This window comes from Amphibalanus amphitrite, unplaced genomic scaffold (genome assembly GCF_019059575.1).
Source record: "Amphibalanus amphitrite isolate SeventyFive unplaced genomic scaffold, NRLGWU_Aamphi_draft 000440F_arrow, whole genome shotgun sequence".
Lineage (NCBI taxonomy): Eukaryota > Metazoa > Arthropoda > Thecostraca > Balanomorpha > Balanidae > Amphibalanus > Amphibalanus amphitrite.
The window spans coordinates 241,747-265,332 of record NW_024881934.1 but is presented as its reverse complement, the minus strand read 5'-3'; the positions used below and the strand labels follow the sequence as shown (position 1 = coordinate 265,332).

General features: G+C 46.5%; 1 protein-coding gene across 3 annotated transcripts in view; it reads right to left on the bottom strand.

The window, feature by feature from the left end:
• LOC122391491 (PH and SEC7 domain-containing protein-like) overlaps nucleotides 1-18,141 on the bottom strand; it is a 60,829-nt gene extending 42,688 nt beyond the window's left edge. For all 3 annotated transcript variants that reach the window (XM_043385497.1, XM_043385498.1, XM_043385496.1), the window contains exons 1-2: nucleotides 17,976-18,141; nucleotides 4,614-4,680 (exon numbers count right to left, since the gene is read on the bottom strand). In XM_043385497.1, coding sequence (XP_043241432.1) covers nucleotides 4,614-4,680; nucleotides 17,976-18,119 — 211 coding nt within the window. In that variant the 5' untranslated portion in view covers nucleotides 18,120-18,141. The remainder of the gene's footprint in view (nucleotides 1-4,613; nucleotides 4,681-17,975) is intronic.
• Between the last annotated feature and the right edge of the window lie 5,445 nt (nucleotides 18,142-23,586).

Below are 23,586 nucleotides of genomic sequence, written 5' to 3'. Positions count from 1 at the left end.
ACTTCTATGTGTGGTGAGGGCTAATATTCATTTTATCTGTGTTGATGAATGTGCAACAATTTCTATATGAACTGAGACCAGTCCATATGAGTATGTTTTTCTCACGGACAATGACAATATAAAAAACAATGCGAATAAAACCAAACGTTTCGGACAACAACGTGCCTTCGTCAGTGGAGAAAAACGAGTGTATAGGTTTAACATCGATGAGAACTAAATGCGGCACCGTCTCGGTCTGGCCAGCCGGGTTGCCGATAAAATACATAAATGTTTATAAGCTTCCATGATGTGCTTAAAAAAACTGCTGAAGATATATCTTTAAAAAAAAATAAAGATAACTACTTCATCGATGTTATCGAAAGAAAACATGTATGCCTAATTACTTATTTCTTGCCACTGACGGAGGCACTTTTTTGTGCGAAACGTCTGGTTTTATTCGTATTGTTATTGTATTGTCATTCCCTGTGAGAAAAAAGGATAACTCTTCAGTTAGTAACCATAACAGCGAAACGGCTTATTGTAACACAATTCACTGTGTATAAGAAACCTATAAGTCCCTAAAATATTTATGTTTACAACTTTTAAAAAGATACAGCTTATACAGCTTGGGCATACAATTTTTCTGCATTAAGATAATATTAATTTATCTCCACAGAATATGGTAAATTAGTGCTGCTGAAGTTCGCTTTCGAAGCGTCTCCTCCAGGCATTCCACAGCTCTCGTGCCATTTTGGATCACGGAACATGGCTGGGCGCAGGACAGGTCAGGTCGTCTGCGAGCTTGGACGGACCACGTGACCACCTCCTCCACTCCCCCTCACTCCCGTCCCCTTCCCCAGCAGGGCGTCCGATCTAACCGCGCCCCAGGCAGTCGGCTCGGTCCGACCCTCCCCATGGTCGAGCCACGGCCCGGTGCCGCCTGAGTTTGTGCCGGGTGCAAAACTGGAGCAGTAACTAGCGCCGGAACTAGTAGTCAGCACGACCATCGTCAGATGGCAGGAGTAAATGGAATAAGCGGTTCCAGGTTTCAGAAGGAATGGGGCAGGAAAAAGCGCTGAAAACAATGTTTTGCTGATATAGCCATAAAAAGTTCACTGAATTAGGAGAGCAGCTCATCAGTTTAAAGCCCTTCAGATGGTGGTTTTAATAAGCACACAATCATTTCCTAATTCGCCTCCAGCGGTGTCACAGGCAAAGAATACGCTGAAATACTAGTGTGTACAGAAGCAACTGCGGGTCCCTGTACCTCCAACTGACTTGTGAACGGCGCCTTACTAACCGATCTCTAGCGATGTGCCAAATTTGAGCACAATCGGCCCAGCCGTTCTCGAGATCTGGAAGCGGCACCCTGCACGTGCGCACGTGCAAAATGGGTCCCAACTGACTTGTGCACGGCACCCTACTAACTGGTCCCTAACCGTGTACCAAAGTTGAGCGCAATCGGTCGAGCAGTTCTCGAGATCTGGAAACGAGCCCTGCACGTGCGCACGTGCAGCAGCACCCCAACTCTGGCACATGGATATGCAGTGCCTTGTGGGTGCCTACCTACATGCCAACTTTCAGCGCAATCGGCCAAGTAGTTACCGAGATATTGCAACAATTACAAAACTGACACCTCTTCGTTTTGCACGTGGGACGTGCATAAGGGGTCACCCACATGCATCGGGAATAGTCCCGGATGCATGAATAGAAGGAATGAAGCTACCCTACAAAAATTACCGCATGTAAATCGGTCAAGTGGTTGCTGAGATATAAGCCTCGCAAAAGCGTCCGCACGGCCGGCCGGCCGGCCGCTCATACTCAGAAATTTCTGTTAATCTAAGGAAAGACTCCGCTTGCTTCGCTCGCTCCGTAATAATATGCATAGCGCATGCATAGTTGCATAGTATGCACCAGTATAACGCCTTTTGGGGCGACTAAAGGCCGTTGTACACGGGCAACTTCCGCCGGCAACTCTCAGCAATCGGTTGCTCGGCGACTCTGGGCAACCGATCGCCGGGCAACCGGTGGCAGCATGCGAGCAACTCCTAGCAACACCGATGAATTTGCTTTCACATTGCTGACGTCACAATTACGTCACGCCGAGGAACTGGGCGACTCTCGACAACCGGCATTCCAGAGCCCACCGGCAACCGGACGCAGATGTTGTTTGAGGTTTGTGGCGTTGGATATTAAAGTTTTCTGCATATTATATACGTATCGATAGACGATATGTATTAATGATAGCTTGCCTGTGCCATCGTTCGCTAGTGATGCCACTATCTTTTTAACGCCAAAACGTGGTATTAAAAGTTAAAACAAATATGAAAGGTTGGAGTAGCTTGTGTATGTTGTTTATCTGTGGCATGGGTTGATAATCACTAAAATGATAATTAGTCCAAAGCGATTGTTTTATTGAATGGGTGCTTTCAGGGGTCATACAGCTTCCTTCATGGGCGCAGAAATGCGCTACGAATATTTGCGCCTACGAAGAAATGCGAGGTGAAATAATGCGACACGAATAAATGCGCCGACGAAGATTTGCGGACGAAGAATTGCGCGACGAAGAAATGCCATACGAAGATTTGTCCTGGAATCTTCAGAATGGGCCCACTAGCTTGCTGTGAACTCCGACTTATTGAGATTTACTCACTGATATAGGGCTCCGACATTTGGAATGAGATTTAGAACACCAATACAGGCCCATGTGGTTCTTTAAAACATAAGTAAAAATGGCCCACTTTCGTTATATATTATGCCCCCAGGTCCCCCCAGAAAATGGAATTAATGGGGCCCGGGGGGACGGTCCCCCACGGTTTCTCCGGTACTGATCCCCACCAATAAATCAGAATTGAGACCAATATCCAACCTGTCAAAATCCCTTTCAGATATCCTGACTAGTAATCGGCATTGAAAAATCTAAGAGGACGGTATTTTGTAAATATTTTACCTATTTGCTGCTCCATAGCTGCATGCTCGTACAGCAGAAGCGGCCAGCAACACCGCAGCAACAGCCAGAAAGTTCAAAATATTCAACTTCTCGGCGATCGAGAGCAACAGCTCGTCCATTGGTTATAATTATCGTGACGTCACGCTCAGCGACCGTCGGCGATCGTCGATGTTGCCGACATATTGGGCAGCATTTGAACAACCCTGAACAGCATTTGGCAGCACTTCAGCAACCCAGAGCAACAGAAAAGGCTGTCGCCGAGCAACCGATTGCTGGGAGTTGCCGACGGGAGTTGCCCGTGTACAACGGGCTTAACGGAGCGAGCGAGAGGGTGAGCCTTGCACGTGCGAAATTTCGAGGGGGTACCTCCACCTGACTTGTGCACGGCACCCTACTAACCGGTCTCTAGCGATGTGCCAAATTTGAGCACAATCGGCCCAGCCGTTCTCGAGATCTGGGAGCGACACCCTGCACGTGCGCACGTGCAAAATGGGTCCCAACTGACTTGTGCACGGCACCCTACTAACCGGTCCCTAACTGTGTACCAAATTTGAGCGCAATCGGTCCAGCCGTTCTCGAGATCTGGAAACGACCCCTGCACGTGCGCACGTGCAGCAGCACCCCAACTCTGGCACATGAATATGCAGTGCCTAGTGGGTGCCTACCTACATGCCAACTTTCAGCGCAATCGGCCAAGTAGTTACCGAGATATTGCAACAATTACAAAACTGACACCTCTTCGTTTTGCACGTGGGACGTGCATAAGGGGTCACCCACATGCATCGGGAATAGTCCCGGATGCATGAATAGAAGGAATGAAGCTACCCTACAAAAATTACCGCATGTAAATCGGTCAAGTGGTTGCTGAGATATAAGCCTCGCAAAAGCGTCCGCACGGCCGGCCGGCCGGCCGCTCATACTCAGAAATTTCCGTTAATCTAAGGAAAGACTACGCTCGCTTCGCTCGCTCCGTAATAACAATGTGGAACTTGTCAATTTCTAACTTTGAAATAGAGAAAAGCAGAGACAAGCAGAGACAAGAGCTATGGCTAGCTAAAGCTAGAGCTATGGAATTTCAATGACCGTCGTTGTGTCAGCAATGGGGTGTCCCCCCCCCCCCGAGGTAAGTGGGGCCGGGGTGGCCATTCCTGGCGCCCAAAAGGAGGGGGGTCGCCACCCCGGACTCCGGAGGACCTGCCGAGCCGACCACTGCTGTTCAATATGATTATACTGCATCCACCCAGTCAAAAACTTGATGGGAAGAAGAAAACAACAAATGGAACTGAGCGGGTCCCGTGGCTCAGTCGGTAGAGCGTTGGACTCCGCGTGGTGAGAGCACGCGTCCCGGTTATAACAGTCAGGGTTCGAGGCGCGAAAGGCGCTCGATGTTTATGAGCCTCTTGACGGGTATGGTTGCGGTTGGTGGCAGGCCGTAGCCAGGCGTGAGGGAGCCAGGTCAGCCAGGTCAGTGAGGGGACGGACCGCGCGCGGGACTATGTGCCTACGTTTAACTTCGTATTCTAAATTCTACCATAGACCAGAGATTGCGCAATCGGAGGGTAGAGGACAGGGCCAAGGCCACAAGTTCTGCTTAGCGGGGTCCATAGTCCATACGCTTGTGACCCCATCCATTCAAGAGGTTCGGACTGATTTTTTTCTTTGTAATGTGTCGCCGGTCTCTCACCTTCTTTGGTGGTGAGGTCACTGACCTCCTGGTCATTCACCTCCAGAATCACATCGCCCGCCTCCAGCTGAAACAGACACAAATCACGGATATGACATCGCCCGCCTCTAACTGAAACAAACACAAATAACGGATATGACATCGCCCGCCTCTAACTGAAACAGACACAAATAACGGATATGACATCGCCCGCCTCTAACTGAAACAAACACAAATAACGGATATGACATCGCCCGCCTCTAACTGAAACAAACACAAATAACGGATATGACATCGCCCGCCTCCAGCTGAAGCAAACACCAATCACGGATACTATCGGAACCGGAACAAACAAAAATCACAGCGTGTGCAATAAGAGCGAACACACAAACAACAGGGATATTCAGAACAAATTAACACCAGACACAGTCGGAACAAACACATAAGCACCGGACAAAAGTAGGGGAAGTTGGGGCAATGCCGGAGTTGGGGCAAAGCCGAAATTCGAGATATTTCGAAAACCGTAAGACATGGATGCCCATGTCAGTGATGCTCTGAAGCTTAAGTGACTACAATTATCGCATGTTTGTTACGAGTCGTCATTCGGAATACTTCGGCTGTGAGGGCGCCAAGAGCGTTTTCAAGGTACGCGTTCCTTGTACTACATGCGCCTTTGAAGCTGCATTTCTTACTCATTATGCTACCGTTTGTCTGGCCAATTCGGTCAAGTAATCTTCAGCATGTCTTTGCATAAGTGTGCTGCCTATTTGAAATTTATACGGCACGTTGAAAAGTTATGGGCCTGCAAATGAAAGTATGGCTGGCTGGGGTAATGCCGAAAACGTGCAATTACGCACGTTAAAGCACGCTACGTGAACTTTACTGCTGTAGAATAGCAACGCGAATTTTTAGTCACACAAATTACACTTTCAACCGACACAACGGCCTGTTACCTATAAGGAATTATTTACCTGACATTTTCTTATTATATCACACAATTATAACTTCCAGTGTGCACCAAGCGTCCTCAAGCTCTTAACCCTCGCATGTGTAGGGGGGGGGTCGGATGGACCCCCCCATGGTTTTTCGCGAATAACTCGCGTAAAAAGCGGCCGATCGCGACGAAACTTTCAGTACCCTCGCATTGATCAATTTGACACCTACCCTGAAAATTTCATGACCCTGACCCAAATGACCTTTGACCTGTGACCTCTTTTCCGAGACCATGTTTGGCCGGAATCGCGATTCGGCGTACGTCGGCTCGCATTAGCCGCGCGTTTGCAAGCTTTTCGTGGTTTCAAACGTTCAAACATGTGATGTGATGTTGCTTCCATGCATTAGGGTGGGTGTCAATGTCACCTGAAGGTCAGGTCAGGTCATTGACCTTTGGTGACCTCGGGTGACCTCAGTTCACTTTTTCGAGTTTTACATGTTTCTAGGCTAGTTTTTGGAGCTGAATTCGAATTTAGCAACCATTTGAACATTTACGAAGTAGTTTTGGTGCCTTCGTAACATGTTACGAAGCTGTCAGAGGCGGTTGACACGTACTACGAATACCCGTCACGACGCCTACTGGTTGACCTGACCTGACCTGACCCGACCTGGTCTAAATGCTTAAAGACATCATCTGTGATCAAAACTAACACGATATTCGTGATCAGCACCCCGAAAAACCCCTTAGCAGCCACACTTTACGACTTTCTAATAGGTCCCGATTTTCCCGACTTTGGGTCATTGACCTGACCTGGAAGGTCAACCAATGACCTAGGACCTTAAAATTGGGTATTATCGGCTTCCTCTCGTCACGGGCAACACGCTCGTTTTTTCCGCGAAGCTCTAGCTCGATCAGGGGCCAAACGGCAAGGGGGGGTCCAACCGACCCCCCCCCCCCTACACATTAGAAGCTGTAAAACGCCGCACACATGCGAGGGTTAAAACGCGTGTCAGCTTTGATAAATTCTGGATAAAGTTTGAAATAAAGTGGCAAAACATCAATGTCGGCATTCCCCATAGATCATTTCTCCCATTTTCGGCTTTCCCCGCAGTCCGGGGCAACGCCGAAAGTCACTTTTTTGATATTTTTAGTTTGTGCGCTTAACGGTATGCGAATTCATCAAATGCGCCTGGTATGTTTGAAAGGCAAAAGACTAGCCTCTCGAATGACGCCAACAAGAATAGCTTATGTTGTCTACCTTGCGTGCTACATACGGGCGTCAGAATAAAGTATTCGGCGTTCCCCCAACTTCCCCTACAGCAAACAAAATTGTTTGTTTGTTTATTGAGGCTTAAGGGCGCGCCGACTACAAGGTCATTTTGCGCCCCTAACTTTCAACAAGTAAAAGAAGTGTGTCACAAGAAAACCGACGAGATAAAAGGCTTAGTAAAAGCCTAAAAGCTAGTTAAAAAGAGCGAGAAGGGATAAAATACTCCAAGCGTAACGTAAAAGACAGCTGACTAGGCGTAAAGTCTAGACTAGAATAGACATAATTCATAAGGACTAGTTGGATTGGTATCAGATCGAGTAGATTACTTGGAATTTGATTGATCGGATAAGGGAAAAGATGTTGCCAGATAAAACCCAGGGTGACTCGTCGCCCAGCAAAAATCATAGATATAATAGGAACAGAAACACACACAAATCACAACGGACACAAGCAAAACAAATACACAGACATCGGACACAATCAGAAACGCATCAGACCGGGAAGAGAAAGAAAACACGCAACGCAAACACCTTACAAAAAATCAAACTTTGATGTCCTCTGGCGACCTAGCCTTTGACCTGACCTAAAAAGGAAAAACTACGCAGCGAGCAGAGCGAGCGAAGTGTTAGGTAGAATAGCGCAGACATTTATTAGTATGAGCGGCCGGACGGCCTGCCGACCGGCCGGTCGGCCGTGGTAACGCTTTTAGCTTATATCTCTACAAGCACTTGACTGATTTACTTGCGGTAATTCTAATGGGGTAGTTCCATTTGTTTTACCAAGTATTGAACTATTAACGATGCATGTGGGTGACCCCTGAGGCACGTGTCACGTGCAAAATGAAGAGGTAACAGTTATGCAACAATTACAACATCTCGGTAATTACAGGGCCGATTGCGCTGAAACTTGGCAAGTGGGTAGGTACCCACCAGGCAATGCATTTTCATATGTCACGGTTGGGGTGCTGCTGCACGTGAGCACGTGCAGGGGTCGGTTCCAGATTTCAAAGACGGCTGAAGCGATTGCGCTCAAATTTGGTACACGGCTAAGGCCCGGTTAGTAGGTATAGTAGGGTGCCGTGCACGGGGGACCATCAAAGCGTCCAAAACCGCAGCATCCAAAGTACGCAACATCCAAAACCGCAGCGTCCAAAGTACGCAACGTCCAAAATACGTCCAAAATCGGGTATATAGGGAGCATTCACAACGTCCAAAACCGAAACATCCAAAACCGCAACATCCAAAACGTATCATCCAAAAACGCAACATCCAAGGACGCATCATCCAAAGTACGCAACATCCAAAGTACGCAACATCCAAAACCGTTAGGTTAGGTTAGGTTAGGCTAGGTTAGGTTAGGTTAGGTTTCCTTATCCCCGGTAGGCATAAATCAGTAGGTTAGGTTAGGTTAGGTTAGGTTAGGTTAGGTTAGGTTAGGTTAGGTTGGGTTTCCTTATCCCCAGTAGGCAAAAATCAGTAGGTTAGGTTAGGTTAGGTTTGGTTGGGTTAGGGATAGGCAAAAATCAGTAGGTTAGGTTAGGTTAGGTTAGGTTAGGTTAGGTTGGTTTTGGATGTTGCGTGCCTTGGATGTCGTGGTCTTGGACGTTGTGGTTTTGGAGGTTACGTACTTTGGATGTTGCGTCCTTGGATGTTGCGTTTTTTGGATGATACGTTTTTGGACGTTGCGGTTTTGGATGTTTCGGTTTTGGACTTTGTGAATGCCCCCTATAAACCCGATTTTGGACGTATTTTGGACGTTGCGTACTTTGGACGCTGCGGTTTTGGATGTTGCGTACTTTGGGTGCTGCGGTTTTGGACGCTTTGATACGGACCCGCCGTGCACATGTCAGTTGGGACCCAGTTTGCACGTGCGCAAGTGCAGAGTGTCGCTTCCAGATCTTGAGAACGGCAGGGCCGATTGCGCTCAAATTTGGCAAATTTGGAGACCGATTAGCAGGGTGCCGTGCACAAGTCAGTTGGAAGTACCCCCTCACAATTCCGCACCTGCCAGGCTCACCCCCTCGCTCGCTCGTTTGTCGCTCCAAGAGGCGTTTTATTGGTTTATTTTCTTCATTATTTTTTACGCTCCCTCGAATGCCGCTTACCGCGTGTTGCTACATCACCCAAGATACGAGTTTGACAAAGGGCGTGAAAACTCATCCCCCGCTCCCCCCCCCCCCAGCACGACACAGAAAATCAGACCACCAGCAGGGCGTGGGTAATCCTCGCACTATATAGGGGGGAGGGGTCGACGGAACCCTCCCCCTTGGTTTTTCGCGAATAACTGTCGTAAAAAGCGGCCGATCGCGATAAAACTTTCACCAACCTTAAGTTAATTAATTTTGGACGCCATTTAATTGCGTCCCAGAAAAGCTATTTCTGGCACCTAAAAGCTGACTCGCCCCAAAATTGGTCCTCAGCACCTATTTGGTGGATACCAGCACCAATCATGGAAAATGACCTTAATTAGCTGTTTCTGGCACCTATTCATCGGTACGCCTTACTCTTTTTTCTGAATCTGGCACCTAAATGCTGAGCGTAGCACCAATCTAGTAGAAAAATGAACTACTGGCTGGTAGAATCATGTTGTTCTGGTATAATGACCCCTGGAGTCTAGCCTAAAGGTTGCCAGTGCAGCTACACTCTAAGACAGCCCCGTGGTGATCTCAGCATTGTATATGACGTTTAAGTAAGCAAATAATATTGATTTGTTTGAAAAAAACAATGTCATTTAAATATTTAAAAGTATTTATTTGTAATGCTTAAAGGGAAACATTTGTGTGAGTAATTGTCTCGATTTTGACCACTAAAACGGGTATTGCATTTTTTGACGTCATCAAATAGCTCCAAAAAAGAAATGTAATGTTTTCATTCCGTTCGAGGCCGCTGAAGAAACGCGGGATCTTGCGTGGGACATTGTCCGTTGTTTGCCGCGCAGAGTTGTGTGCCGTGGTTGTGCCTTTTTCATCCGTTTCTTACTTATGTCATATGTGTGCATGAAGCTTTGATTTTGTTTTTGGTTATTGTGTGGCCGGTCAGTCAAACGCCCATGTAGAAACCGGATGCTGCGTTTGATCGAGATGGAGTCAGACGATGATTGCAGAAAGCTAATAATATTGAAAAGAGGGCCGGTTGCGTGGCATGTCTGTTCAGAGTTGACATTTTGCTTTACTCCAGTTAATGACGTGAGAGCCTGGCTGGAAGTGACGGATCCAAACTTTTCACGTTAAAATGGCTGAGGGTGCAATAATCTCTAGTCTCTACATAGCGGGCTGGTATAGGAGCGTCTTGCTATGCTGCACCATAGCTGGCTAGTGATTCTCTTTTGGCTAGAAATGGCATTAATCATTATCTCCACTGGCGAAAATGGCACTTGACATCACCGAATGCAACGTTCATGTTGTTAGGATACATAAAATCAGGAAGATTACGCGAATCAGGTAGGCAAACGTGGAATAAAATAGGTGCTGGATGTTTTGGTTTTGGTGCTGAATCAGCAAACAGCAAATACGGAGTTCAACTAGACGATCTGGCAACTTTAGGCTGTGTGGAAGCAATTAGGTGCCAGATTCAGATATTAGGGTCGAATAAGCATTTTGGGGCTGATCAGCAATTAGGTGCCAGAAACAGCTTTTTAGGGACCAGAAACAAATATTCCCCATTAATTTTACACCTACCTAGAAAATTTCATGAATCTGACCCAAATCATTTTTAACCTGCGACCTATTTTTCGCGACCATGTTTGGCCGGAATCGCGATTCGGCGTATGTCGGCACACATCATCCACGGGTTTGCAGTCTTTCTGTGGTTTTAAAGGTTTAACCCGCGCCCCGCTGGGGCCCCCTCCGTCCCGTTCTACGCCAATAACTTCTAAACGCGTTACGCCAGCGATGTCAAACTTTCAGTACCTTATCATACAACAATTTAAAACGTTTCCTGAAAATTTGAGCGAAATCCGTCGGTTTTTTTTTGTTGAAAAAATGACGTTTTAGTGGCGTCATGTCCTTTAGGTCACCAAAGGTCACTTTAGGTCACCTCAGGTCACCCTGGGTCAGGTCAGGTCACAGAGGTCACCCAGGGTCACGATGGGCCAGGCCAAGTCACAGAGGTCACCTTAAAGGGACCCTCCCACCTTCAAAAAAGTTAATGAATTGGCATGAAAGTGATGTCGCTCGGTTCAGGAAGAGTGAAAACGAATATCTACCAAATTTCATCGAAAAATATTCACCGGTTTTCAAGATATTAGACTTTTACTATTGTTTACTTTCTGGGATCTCCGCTGTTCCTAGCGACTTTATTTGAAAGTGCGGCATTTGTTGCGCGCAAAGCAGCATATACCACCGCGTGCTACCAAACGTTTTAGTAAAAGATTTAAAAATCGGTAGACCTCCGCTGACGTCACAAATTCTAAGAGGGCATACCAATGCATTAGCCCCTTAGAATCCGAAAACTGCAAGTTTGAAATTCCATATCTCCGAATTAAAGCATTTTTCGATGTTGTGAGTGCCCAAACCGGTATTTTCAGGCCATGGCCACCAATTTGGCTATCTCAACTCAAAACTAATGTTAAGGTGGGAGGGTCCCTTTAAAGGGACCCTCCCACCTTCAAATAAGTTTGTGAATTGGCATGAAAGTGATGTCGCTCGGTTCAGAAAGAGCGAAAACGAATATCTACCAAATTTCACCGAAAAATATTCACCGGTTTTCAAGATATTAGACTTTTACTTTTGTTTACTTTTGGGGATATCCGCTGTTCCTAGCGATTTTATTTGAAAGCAATAGTTTGGCAGCTGAAAGTGCGGCACTTGTTGCGCGCAAAGCAGCATATACCACCTCGTGCTACAAAACGTTTTAGTCAAACATTTAAAAATCGTTAGATATCTGCGCTGACGTCACACATTCAGAGGGGTATTCCTATGCACTACCCCTCTGAATCAAAATGCTGCAATGTTGAAATTCAATATTTCTGATTTAAGGCATTTCTCGATGTTGTGAGTGCCGAAACCGGTAATTTTGAGCCAGGGACCCCATTTTGGCTATCTCAACTCAAATCTAATGTAAAGGTGGGAGGGTCCCTTTAAGTCGCAATTAGAGTTGCAAAATTTCCCTACCGCACTACCGGCATGCCGGTAATTTTTCACTACCGCAGGTTTTTTCGTGGTATCTGGCATGTCTTGCCGGTAGCATGCCGGTATTTTTTATTTTGTGCAAAAAAAAATCAGCAAAAGATTCAAACTTTGGACACTAAGAGGCTCTCAAATTGTAATAAAACAGCAATATTAACCACTGTAAGATACATTTTGTGGTAGAAGTTCCATTGCTAAGGGTAGGGGTAACACATGGACCTCAGCATTTCACAGGCTTGGTTATTATTAGAATTGTCAAGAATCTACTGTGGTCTACAAAAGGAAGAATTGGAATGGTACTCATTCATGTTGCAAAAGCACGATCAATTAGTAAGTCTAATGGTAGGTAATATGTATAACACAATAAAATAAATAAATGTTCATGACAACATTCCCTAGGGGAAAAGGCAGAATCAAAACACCAAAAAACACATTGTTTGGAAACTGGCCTTGAGTCTTGAGATCATGAGATGTGGTCTGAGATTAACTCTACAAAGAATTTGACACTGACAATCCAGCTGAAAAGGCAGGTGTTAGGTAGCCCTGAGCCTGACTTTGGTCCCATAATTAAATGAAAATGGATTTGAACTGACATTTTGTCTTATCTTTACAAGAAAACACATCATGAAGGCAAAATTGACACGAAGTGGCGCAAAATAATACAACCAAGGATTTACTTTTAAAATTGAGATGCTCTCTCCCCTAATGAATGGATGTAATCTGATGACGTAATAGGTATTTATTCATATACCCTTTTTTGGTTGAATAACTGAAGAGAAATGAATTTTCTTGTAGTGAATTACACTCACATTGTTGATTTCATTATAATTTAATATTGTGTTGGATAATTTTTATCAATATAATCATTCACGAGGCAGTGGCTTGCAGTCGTAAACCTTTTTTTTGCAGCGTTTTATTCAGCTGGTTAAAAGCCTCTGTTATGGCGCATTTGTTTCGAAATCCTTCATAACCTTCTGTTTGTTCCCGTTTGAGGTTGGAGAGGATGGAAGATATCGTTTTTATACATATTATTTGGTGACTGTTCTCAGGACCAGTGAGTTATTATTTATTAACTCATTTTTTTACAGGATTCGTATCTTATTCACGAACCAGCAAGCCATGGTGGATAGGAAACAGTAGATGTTGATCTCGCTTCCTCAGTTAGGAAGATGGCCGAATCTGTACTTATTTATGTTTTGACCATCTAGATTTTAAACATTTGGCTGGTGCCTGCAACATTTTAGGAGAATGTGGAAAAGTAGAACACCTGTGAAATGTAAATGTGATTACTGCTCAGTGCTCACTGTCCAGTCTTTAAAAACACATTTCAGTAATTCAAGTTCTTTTTGTCCTCGCCTTTTTGCTGAATGTGTTAGTTTTTTTGTAGGCAATACCGCTTTGATTACAGGTGATATTTTAACAGTTATAGACTGAAATTGAGTTTCAAAATTTTGGGTATTTGTGGGGCCAACTCAGCCAAAATCAGCCTGCTGGTATTTGTGGTTGGACAATGGATGGCTGCTGGGTGGGGCAGGTACTGCATGCCAAAATGTGGCATCTCTTGTAGGGGTAAGCTAGAATCAAGAATGCAGGTTTTTTAGTATGCCGGTAATTTGGCGGTTTTTTTTGCTTGGGGCGTGGTAGCATGCCGGTATCCCAGAAAATTTTTGTGGGGCGGGGCGGTGCCGGTAGCAGCCTTTGGGGAAAACTTTGCAACTCTAGTCGCAATGGGTTGGATCATATTGGTCAGGGCTATCATGGGCCGATGACGTCATTCCTGCTCATCAGCTGCCTACAACATCGGCCTATGGCACAGTATTACGGTGTCACCCCCCTGACCACACCCCTCTGGCTAATGTATTTGAATAGGCCAGGCATACAGTAAAACATGTGAAATGATGTTGGTCCCATGCATTATGATGGGTTTCAGGCAGGGCTGCGGAGTCGATGGATTTTCGGCGACTCCGACTCCGACTCCGATTCCGGCTTTCAAAAACCAGCTCCGACTCCGACTCCGGGCAGAATTGTCGACTCCGACCGACTCCAACTCCCGACTCCGACTCCGCAGACCTAGCAGGGCTGCGGAGTCGACAGATTTTCGGTAACTCCGACTCCGACTCCGGCTCGGGTTTCTAAAATCGACTCCGACTCCGACTCCGACTCCGCAGCCCTGGTTTCAGGGTCACCTGAAGGTCAGGTTCTCTACTAGAAATTGCAATCCCGGAACGTTTTGCCAATCCCGGGACCCCGAAAGTTTTTATTTCGGGATCCCGGCCTTGTCACTAAAGGTCGTAAAAATGATTTCCTACCGGCATATTTTGCGTCTTTTAGCTTACCACAAACAAAGAGGCAACCAAAAGCCATCCTTAGACTATGTCATTTGCATTAAAAACGATTGAATTTGCGAAGAAAACGTTTCGATTTGATTAGCATTAGCATTTAATCCCAATTGGCCTTTATAAAACTGTGCGTCGACCAGTGCGTTTACTATCTCGTCATTAAGACGGGTTCCAGCACATCCACGCCTCACTCACTCTTCGTCTACGCTACTCGTAGTTAGCGCGACAGTTTTAAGCCATTGCTGGTAGGTCTGTCTATCTTAAAACTCGCAACCAGTGTACACCAAATTTGGCAGCTCCCTATTTCACAATATTTTCAAGACGTCGCTTGGTCACTTCACCTCCTTCCGGTTCCGCTTTCATCACTAATGTCTCTCAGACTTTGCTCCAAAGTCGCTTTGAGGGCAGACTCACTGACTGGGAGAGCTCCACTCTACCGTCTTCAACGTCTGTATCAGTGAGCTCTGCCGTCACTTGCGTGACATCTGTGACATCTTTCTGCGACACGAGCTCCAATACTGTCTTGATGACCTCTTTTGTTCCGGCCACGAACGGACAAGTCAGAATCGCTGAACGATCCGTGATCCTGATAAAGATGTTGCAGCACTGATGCTGCAATTGTTGGCGTTCGGGACCCTTTTTCGTACGCCTTTAAGCGGCTTAACCGCTGTCGGTGATACCCGGGAGGCGGGAGCTACCAACACGGTCGATTGTGGACGGCCAATACGGACGGCCAGCTAAATAGTTTCTCTGCTAAATGTCACGCAGCACCATGAACAGTATAAACAAGACTCGTGCAGCGGCTGCATTCTTTTTATAGTGAAAAACTGATTTCTCGGGATCCCGGGATTGGCGGAATTTCGGGATCGGGATCGGGATTAAAATCCCGCCGAGATCCCGGGATCCCGATCCCGGGAATGCAATCTCTGAGCAGTAATCGCCACGCACTTTTAGAATGTGGATCGCTCATGATTGTTCAATACAATACAATACAATAGGTCATGTCAATGACCTATGATGACCTGAATTCCCAATTTCGAGTTTTACATGAGTCTAGGCTAGTTTTTTTTTTTAGCTGATTTCGAATTTAACAGGTCCTGTGCCCCAGTCTGTGCTGCAGCAGTCTATATTGTGGCCCAGTCTGTGCTGCAGCCTGCAGCAGCCTGTACTGTGTCCCAGTCTATGCTGCAGCAGTCTGTACTGTGCCCCAGTCTTGTGCTGCAGCAGTCTGTACTGTGCCCAGAGGTGATCTCGGGGGGGGGGTCGGGGGGGGGGGGGGGGTCAGGACCCCCTGAAAACGAATTACTGCTATGTAAGTCAAAGGTACTGCATCCAGCCCGCCTCCATCTGCCCGGCCTGGACCCCCCCCCCCTGAAATTTTGACAGATCTCCACCCCTGACTGTGCCCCCATCTGTGCTGTGCCCCAGTCTGTGCTGCAGCAGTCTGTGCTGTGCACCAGTCTGTGCTGTGGCAGTCTGTACTGTGCCCCAGTCTGTGCAGCAGCAAAGCTCATCAGCAGAGTTGCTGATTGTACCTATTCATAACAAGGATGGCATGGCCCTATTCACAACAAGGATGGCATGGTTGTAGGTAGGGATCGTGAGGTTGTTGATTGCATCAGTTTATCATGGCTGTTAGCCTGTTATATAGTGTTGTTTAGATCATTCAGAACACATTCTTAATTCCAGAAAAGATTAAGCCAGGTTGAAATTAAAGTTAAGAACGATGCTCAAGACTGAAATGTTAACATAGAACATACATCCATTACATCCTAGGTCATGAGACATCCTAGGTCATGAGACACACACAGTGACCTCCCACGGCCACACCCCACAAATGTCACATGGAGCTAGCACTTGCCATCTTAGGGGAAGGTGGGGTAAGACGGACCAGCTAAGGTTTGAGGCCGCATATCTTGCTACACTGCTCTCATAATTCATATTATTTATAGTCTTCGGAATGCCCAATCCTTCCTCTGTTGATATGTGTAAAGACTGAATTTCAAATTAAAGACATCTAGGTGGTGGATGCTCTTAAAGAGGGACATGTCAAAAACTCAGACAAGAAAAAACGTGGGGCAAGACGGACCACCCAGCAGTGCCTGCTATCCGTTCATGTGTGTTACACTTCTGCTCTGTACTCTTGTAAGAAAAAGTAACCAGAATGGTAAAATAACAAAATGAGCCTTTATTCTTTACTCATGTGTGATGGAAGTGCAGCTAAAAGCTGGGAACATGTGTGTTGATTGTCGTTTGGCATGAATGCATGCTAACTGAGCACTTGCATGCATGGCTCACATGCAACAAAGACTCATTCCTGAAAAATTAGCATAGGTACTTAAACTTGTGTCAATGATTTGGAAAAGAACTTTCCATATGCAGGGTACAATGGACCACCACAGGGTAAGATGGACCACAGTGGTCCGTCTTACCCCAAATCTAAATTCTGTCATTATCATGACGTTTATGTCAAATAGCCCAACATTGCAAAACCTTGCCTTTCCTAAAGTGTGACTATGACTAAGTTTATAACTTTGTTCTTCACAGTTAAGTGCAAAATAGAAACTAATCATGCAAGAAAGGCGCCATAATTGAATCACCCTTAGACCTCTTATATTAGATTTTGACGAAAAACAACATTTTTCTCAATAACTCAAAAGCTATGCATCCTAGCAGCATGAGCTCAAGGTGGCCATTGTTACGAAGGAAAACAAACATAGTGAGTGCATAAAGCAGTAGATACCAGCAGCGGTTCAGCCGGGAGGGCTGGTGGTCCGTCTTGCCCCGCTGGGCCGTCTTACCCCACCTTCCCCTATATCTTTGGACTGTGAGATGTCCCTTAAACTGCCAAAGCACCATCAATTTGCCGCAACCCTAATGGTGACATTGACCTGAGCCCACTGTTACAGCTCAAAAAGCCAAACTGGTGTGGAGTGGGGAGGGATCAAGCGCACGCAACTCAGTATAACTTGACACCCATAGTAATTTCATTACATTCGACAGATCAAATCCTAGTACACGTAACAGTTTACCTTGAGAAAAAAATGTAGAAATCCACCTTTTCATGTTACACTGGTGCAAAAAAATACAAAGACAGACAGATGACATGAACAAAAAACAAACAAATGACATGAACCAACCTATCTGGTAGACATAATCCTGATGGAAGTTGAAGATGGAAAATGTTTTCAGCCGATATGATGTAGCTCAAGAGAATTATCAAACTAGGAAGCAATTTCAAAGCGCCAAAAAGAATCAGAAATAATCTTATAAACGATAAAAATATGAAAAATAAGACAATAACGTCTATAACTATCACTTTTCCTTAGCGCTGTTCGGCAGCCGGCTATTTTGTGTGCAGGGTATGACGTATTTCGCGAGCCGACGTCACAGGCGGTGACGTCGGCTCGCGCGCGAGCCGAGCGCCAACGACAAACTAACGGGAACCCTCGGACACCCTCGGGGCATAAACCGCGGAGTAGCATATTGAGCGAGTCTTATAAGGAAAATTCATACATTTTCGTTTCTCAAATGATAATCAGGGTGTCTCTTACCTTTTTACATATCATTTAAGCTTACCTAACACTTAAGTTGCCAAATATCTGCAATTTATTCAAGCGAAGGTATTTTCGGTAAATATCAATGGTATAGACCTTATTATCAACCGGCGCCGCCGTGTAGCCACATTCGCCGCAGCACCCCAAAAGGGACGTACCTGGCCACTATTGGAGGCTGGCGAGCCCGCTACGATATCATACACGATCGGGGGCAGCTCGGAGCCAGAACCGCCGAGGATGGAGAACCCGAATCCGCCCTCCGGACCCCTTTTGAGCACGACGGACCGCACCTCTCCCGCCATCACGAGCACCGGCGCCACACTGATCAAGGACGACCGAATACAAATGTTGCCAATCGCAGACGGCCCTTGCAGATAAATGACGTCACTGGTGTTTTTTGTCTTGTGTGAGCTTCAATGGCATACCTAGTGCCCTGTGAACAGGCACGTATCCAGGATTTCGCTCAGGGAGGGGCGACAGCCGAGAAGGGCCCGGAGGTCAGCTCAAAGGGAAGGGGCCCCACGGCGACTGCCTATCCTGGTGTGAAAAAAAAAATCGAGAATGTCGAAAGAACGGTAATTTTACGATAAAATTCGGCATATTGTAAATGAAAATGCATTGTCTTGCGTTAGTCGACTTTGTTAAAATGTTTTCAGTTAATTTCAGTTGAAGATCGTTTTGGCAGTTCACTTCCCAGAGGTCGACAAAATCTCTGACCATCTGACCCTAGTCAGAGAAAAATATACGAGCGAAAAGCACCAAAAGAAGAAAATCACGGAAGACATTCTTAGATTAGCAAAGTCAACATTGTTTTGTTCAGATACATTCATGCACCTCTGTCATAGACTAGCAAGTAGCAACAGCACGAATAATAATTTAGTGATCAGTTTTCTTCCATTTCTCCACTTTCTCCCTAGTCAGAGCTGGTCTGATCCGGTCAGAAGCAGCTCTGTGCCTATTAGGTCTGTTTTCCTACCAGTTCATAACCAAATATCGCTCTTATTGGCAGTCGGAGAAAGTGGTGTTTTTGTCGAGCCCTTTGTTTTCTTCGGCTGCCAAATCTTGAGACTTGAGAGATAATAGTTGAGAATTATCAATAATAGTCGCTATTTCTGGCGATGTTTTTTGTTATATCTGAAGGATTCTCTTCAAATACGAAGAAAAGTCTCAAGAACGGGAAATTATATGAGTTGGAAGCAATTGAAAGCGCCATGTTTGGGCGGCCGGTGCGGCACGTTGTGCGTGTGCTGCCCGTGCGGGACGAGCGTGTCGCCATCTATTGAACTCTTCCAGCGCTTGCGTAATGCGTGCGTGGTGCGGCGGCGGCGGCGGCGGCGGCGGGCCCTGGGGTTCTGCGACACCTGAGCGAGCGTCATTTCAGCGAACGACATTTGAGCGAAGCCTTTTCAGCGATTATCAATTTAAGCGATTGACTTTTTCAGCGATTGTCTAGTCGGCGAATTCAATCACAGCGATTATCAACTTTAGCGAGGACCAGAATCAGCGAAACCAGATTGAGCGAATATATGGAGGTCAATGGGGGACCAATGGAGCGAACACAGTTACAGCGAAACCGAACGCGACGGAAGTCAATCATTTGCTACTTTTCGGGAATTCTTGCCCTTGGAATACCCGCTTGGTACGTGCCATGCTTCAAGCTGCGCGCGGCACATTAAAAATTTGCTTTTAAGCTTGGAAACCACAAAAATATCTGGCCTCATCCTGCAACTTTTATCTGGAAATGTGGAACGTGAGAGATAGGACGATGGAAGGAATGCCAAGGACCAATAATAAACTCGAGGGATGGCACAGGGCGATCCAGTCTATGTTTCAGGGACCTCACCCAAATATCTGGAAATTCGTACGTTGCTCGGGGCAAGAACAAATTTTACAACATGAGGAACTGATCCAAATTCAAGCGGGGGAATTTCGCGAAAAACAGCACAAGCAATACGAATCTCTGAACAAACGTTTGGTCATTATCATTGGCAAACAGCAGGGGGAAGGTGAAATCGAACCGCTGGAATTTTTGAGAAATATGGCATTAAATTTGGATCTTAATGCCTGAACTTTGAACGTGACATCCGCCATCCAGTTCCGGATAACCATGAAAAGTTCCGGAAACATTCGTTGTACGAACGCTTGCAAAAGAAAAAAATAAAATAAAAAATAAAAAATACACTTACGGGACGATGAAGTGTTTTGCTGAAATGGCAGTCGCTCAAACTGTAGTCGACGAAAAAGATGTCGCTGAAACATAGCTTTCGCTTAAGTTGATAATCGCTATATTTGATAATCGCTCTATTTGATATTCGCTAAGTTGCCAGTCGCTAAAAATGGTTCGCTCAAATGACGTTCGCTCAAATGACACTCGCTGAAGTCGCTCGCACCGGGGCCCTGGTGCGGCGTCAAGGCCCGTGCGGCGTTGGCGCGGTGTGTGGGGCTGGAGTGGGGCCATCGATGTCATATGCCCATAGGTGGCGGAACGGGGGGGGGGGAGCCGGGTTCCGTGGATCAGGCTAATGTGGATTACATTTGTATACTTGTTCCGACTCATGAGACTCCTGTCATTTGTGTATGACTGCCGTACACCCCTACCAGTGTTTTGGGTTGCGTTCTAGCGTGGTGGATAGGTATCCAAAATCATCATTTCTCACAATCTTCGAAGAAAAGGCTGGAGAAAATTGGCCGGTAGTCGGAGAAACTCCATGAAATTTGTCGACCTCTGTCACTTCCTTTGAAATTCGTTAACCCGCGCTGTGCTGGGGAGCCTTTTCACGTCCTCCCCCCCCCCCTCCCCCTCAGGTTTTTAGTGAATATGTCAAAATGGCGGCGCTGCGCGCCGCCATTGCGCCGCCATTTTTTCTACACCTGTTTATCCTTTTTCCGCACATGCTGTGCAGTGGCGGCGGAAGCAGGGGGGCAAGGGGGGCAGCTGCACCCTAAAGCTATGGAAAGGGGCGCCTCGAAAATCTGTAGAGGAGGCAGGAAGTTAAGAGGTGCGGCAGCCATAAAGCTGAGCAGTGCGAGGCGACACCGCAACTGATAAAGGCACTTGTGACACGAAGAGGGTGGCAATGACGTGGGAAAAGTATCTTTTGATATGCTGTCGTCGAAATGCTTCGACATTGTACCTCACCAGATTCTTTTGGACAAAATGAACACATACGGGATTGATACAGAATGGTTTCAGAACTACCTAGAGGGGCACACGCAGCAGGTTGTGATACGTCGCACTGACGGCGCAGTTCTCACATCGGCGTCCAAACCAAACAGACTTGGAGTCTATCAGGGCGGTTCACTAAGCTGTTTGCTCTACACGCTTTTCTCAAACGACCTGGGCCTGCATGTGCCGGATGATGTTACCATTGTACAATACGCCGATGACGTGCAGATTTTGACGAGTGGCAAGAAGCAGGACATGGACGTGTTAAAGGCTCGCATGGAACAATCTCTTGGAACACTATACCACTGGTTTTGTCAACATAGGATGAAACTTAACGAGGCGAAAACACAAATGATAGTGATGGGAACTCCTGCAATGCTAAGAGGAATGGAGTCTTTCGTGTTGGAATTCAACGGAGCTCAGATCCAGGCGACAAGTGTTGTAAAAAATCTAGGTGTCACATTTGATTCGCATTTAAAATTCACTGAACACATTGGCTCGGTGGCAAAAAGATGCACGGGCATGTTGATGGCACTGAATCACGCGAAACACGCAATACCTAAGAGCGTACTGCCTTGTCTAGTGCAGGCTCTCGTCATTTCTGTCGTGCGCTACTGTATGTCTGTGTATGGTACGTGTAACGGCACGCAGCTCCACCGGATTCAGAAGCTTCTAAACTTCTGTGCTCGTGTGGTCAGCGGAAGGACAAGGCGAGAACATGTCTCGGATGTATTTCAACGCTTAGGGTGGATGGATGCCAAGCAGCTTGTCATGTACCACACTGCCTGTACTGTTCAGTCGACGATTACCACTGGACAACCAGAGGCTCTGCTCAGCACCATCGGGCGTCCATCAAACATGCACCATGACCATGCCACCAGAAATGCTGGTCGAATAACGTTACCACGTATCCGTACAGAAACCGGTAAACGTCGCCTGTGTTACCGCGGTGTGACTATCATCAATGAACTGGGGCTCGATCCCGGTATCACAAATTTTAAAAGACACCTAAAAAGTGTGATCATGTCTCAACCGCCTTGAAACGCTCGTTTTACGCGTCATTGTCTGGATGTCTATATGATAGTCTGTATATGAATGCATGTGATGTGCTTGTCCCTGCTATATCCCTTGTCAATTGACGTGCAATGGTGAAAAGCCACCGTGCTGTGGACTTATTGCTAATAAACGAATCTGAATCTGAATCTGCTGAAGAGTGGAGGGCATCCTTATCTGAAACAAAGGCAGATGATGCCGACCCTGTCGAATATAATCTAATCTTGCCAGGCGATAAAGGCTAGGAGGGCGCAGATACTCGAGAAGCGCGCCATGCGGAAGAGGGGCGCCTGCATGCGAAAGAGGGGCGCCTGTGTGTGGGACGAAAAAGAAACATTTATGGAGACGTCTTTGAAGGCGATAGCCTCCGAACGCCAACACGAACATATGAGGGCTTATAGCGTTGCAGGCTCCATGCGACAAAAAGGGGCGCCTGATGGCCGATATGCGAGAGGAAATTAGTTTGTGTAACATTTATCGGGGGCGGTTTGCCGTTTACAACATATGAATGTTAAGGGAAGTCCGAGATTGGGGCCTGTAAAATTGCACTGTCCGTATGGGCGGTTACACCCCTAGTGCTAGGGCGTATTTTGCGTTTTTTTTTTTACTGGGGAGATGATTATGACCAGGCCAGGAATAGCACTCTGCAAACTTTTATGGGCGCCTGTATAGGGGCGAAACTGATTTTCCAGTGCAGGGACGGCCATCGGCATGGTAAGGGGCGCCCAGCGGGAAGGGGCGCTTCAATATCGTTTGCACCCCTATACTAGAATACCTTCCGCCGCCACTGATGCTGTGAAAATTTCAGACCTAGGTCGTACCTACAGGTCGTCAAGTGACCTTTCCTCAGAAAAAGTTCAAAAGCTTGCTAAAGCTTCACCGACTGAACGATCACTTTGAAACTTTAACCCTATTCCTGGCGGGCTCCGCCGGGACAAGAAACTGGCGGGGGGGGCCGATTCGGCCCCCCCCTGAGATCTCGAGAACGAAGCAAGATAGCGACAAGCGGTAAACGGCATCGGATACGCACGGCCAAGATCTACAATTTTTACTAAGGTCATTTTCAGGTCAGGTCAAAGATGACGTCACAGGGGTCGAAAAAGTCAAAATGGCGGCACTAGATATGGAGAGAGTTTTTCTCGAATAACTTTCGAATTAGTCAAGATAGGAACAAACTAAGGGCATCATCGTAATCCTCTCGTCAATCCGCATCGAATGATGTATATGTTGACCTCGAAAGGTCAAGGTCAAAGGTTGACCTCAGGTCACGTGACCTCGAGGTCATCATGTATATCATTCGATGCGTCTTGACGAGCTGAACACAATGAGACCATCCACGCGTCTGTATCTTGTTCCTGTACGGAGTTATTGGCCAAAAACCTTTGGTGACCTTTGATGACGTCACATGACCTCACAGCTGCCCAACAGCAAAACAGACCTCAAGGTAGTGAAGGTTGATCGTATATGAAGTCATGTATGGTATATGGGGCCATTCCGACCCGTTTTAGTGGTAAAAACAGGGAGTTGATTTTTCCCCCATTGACTTATAA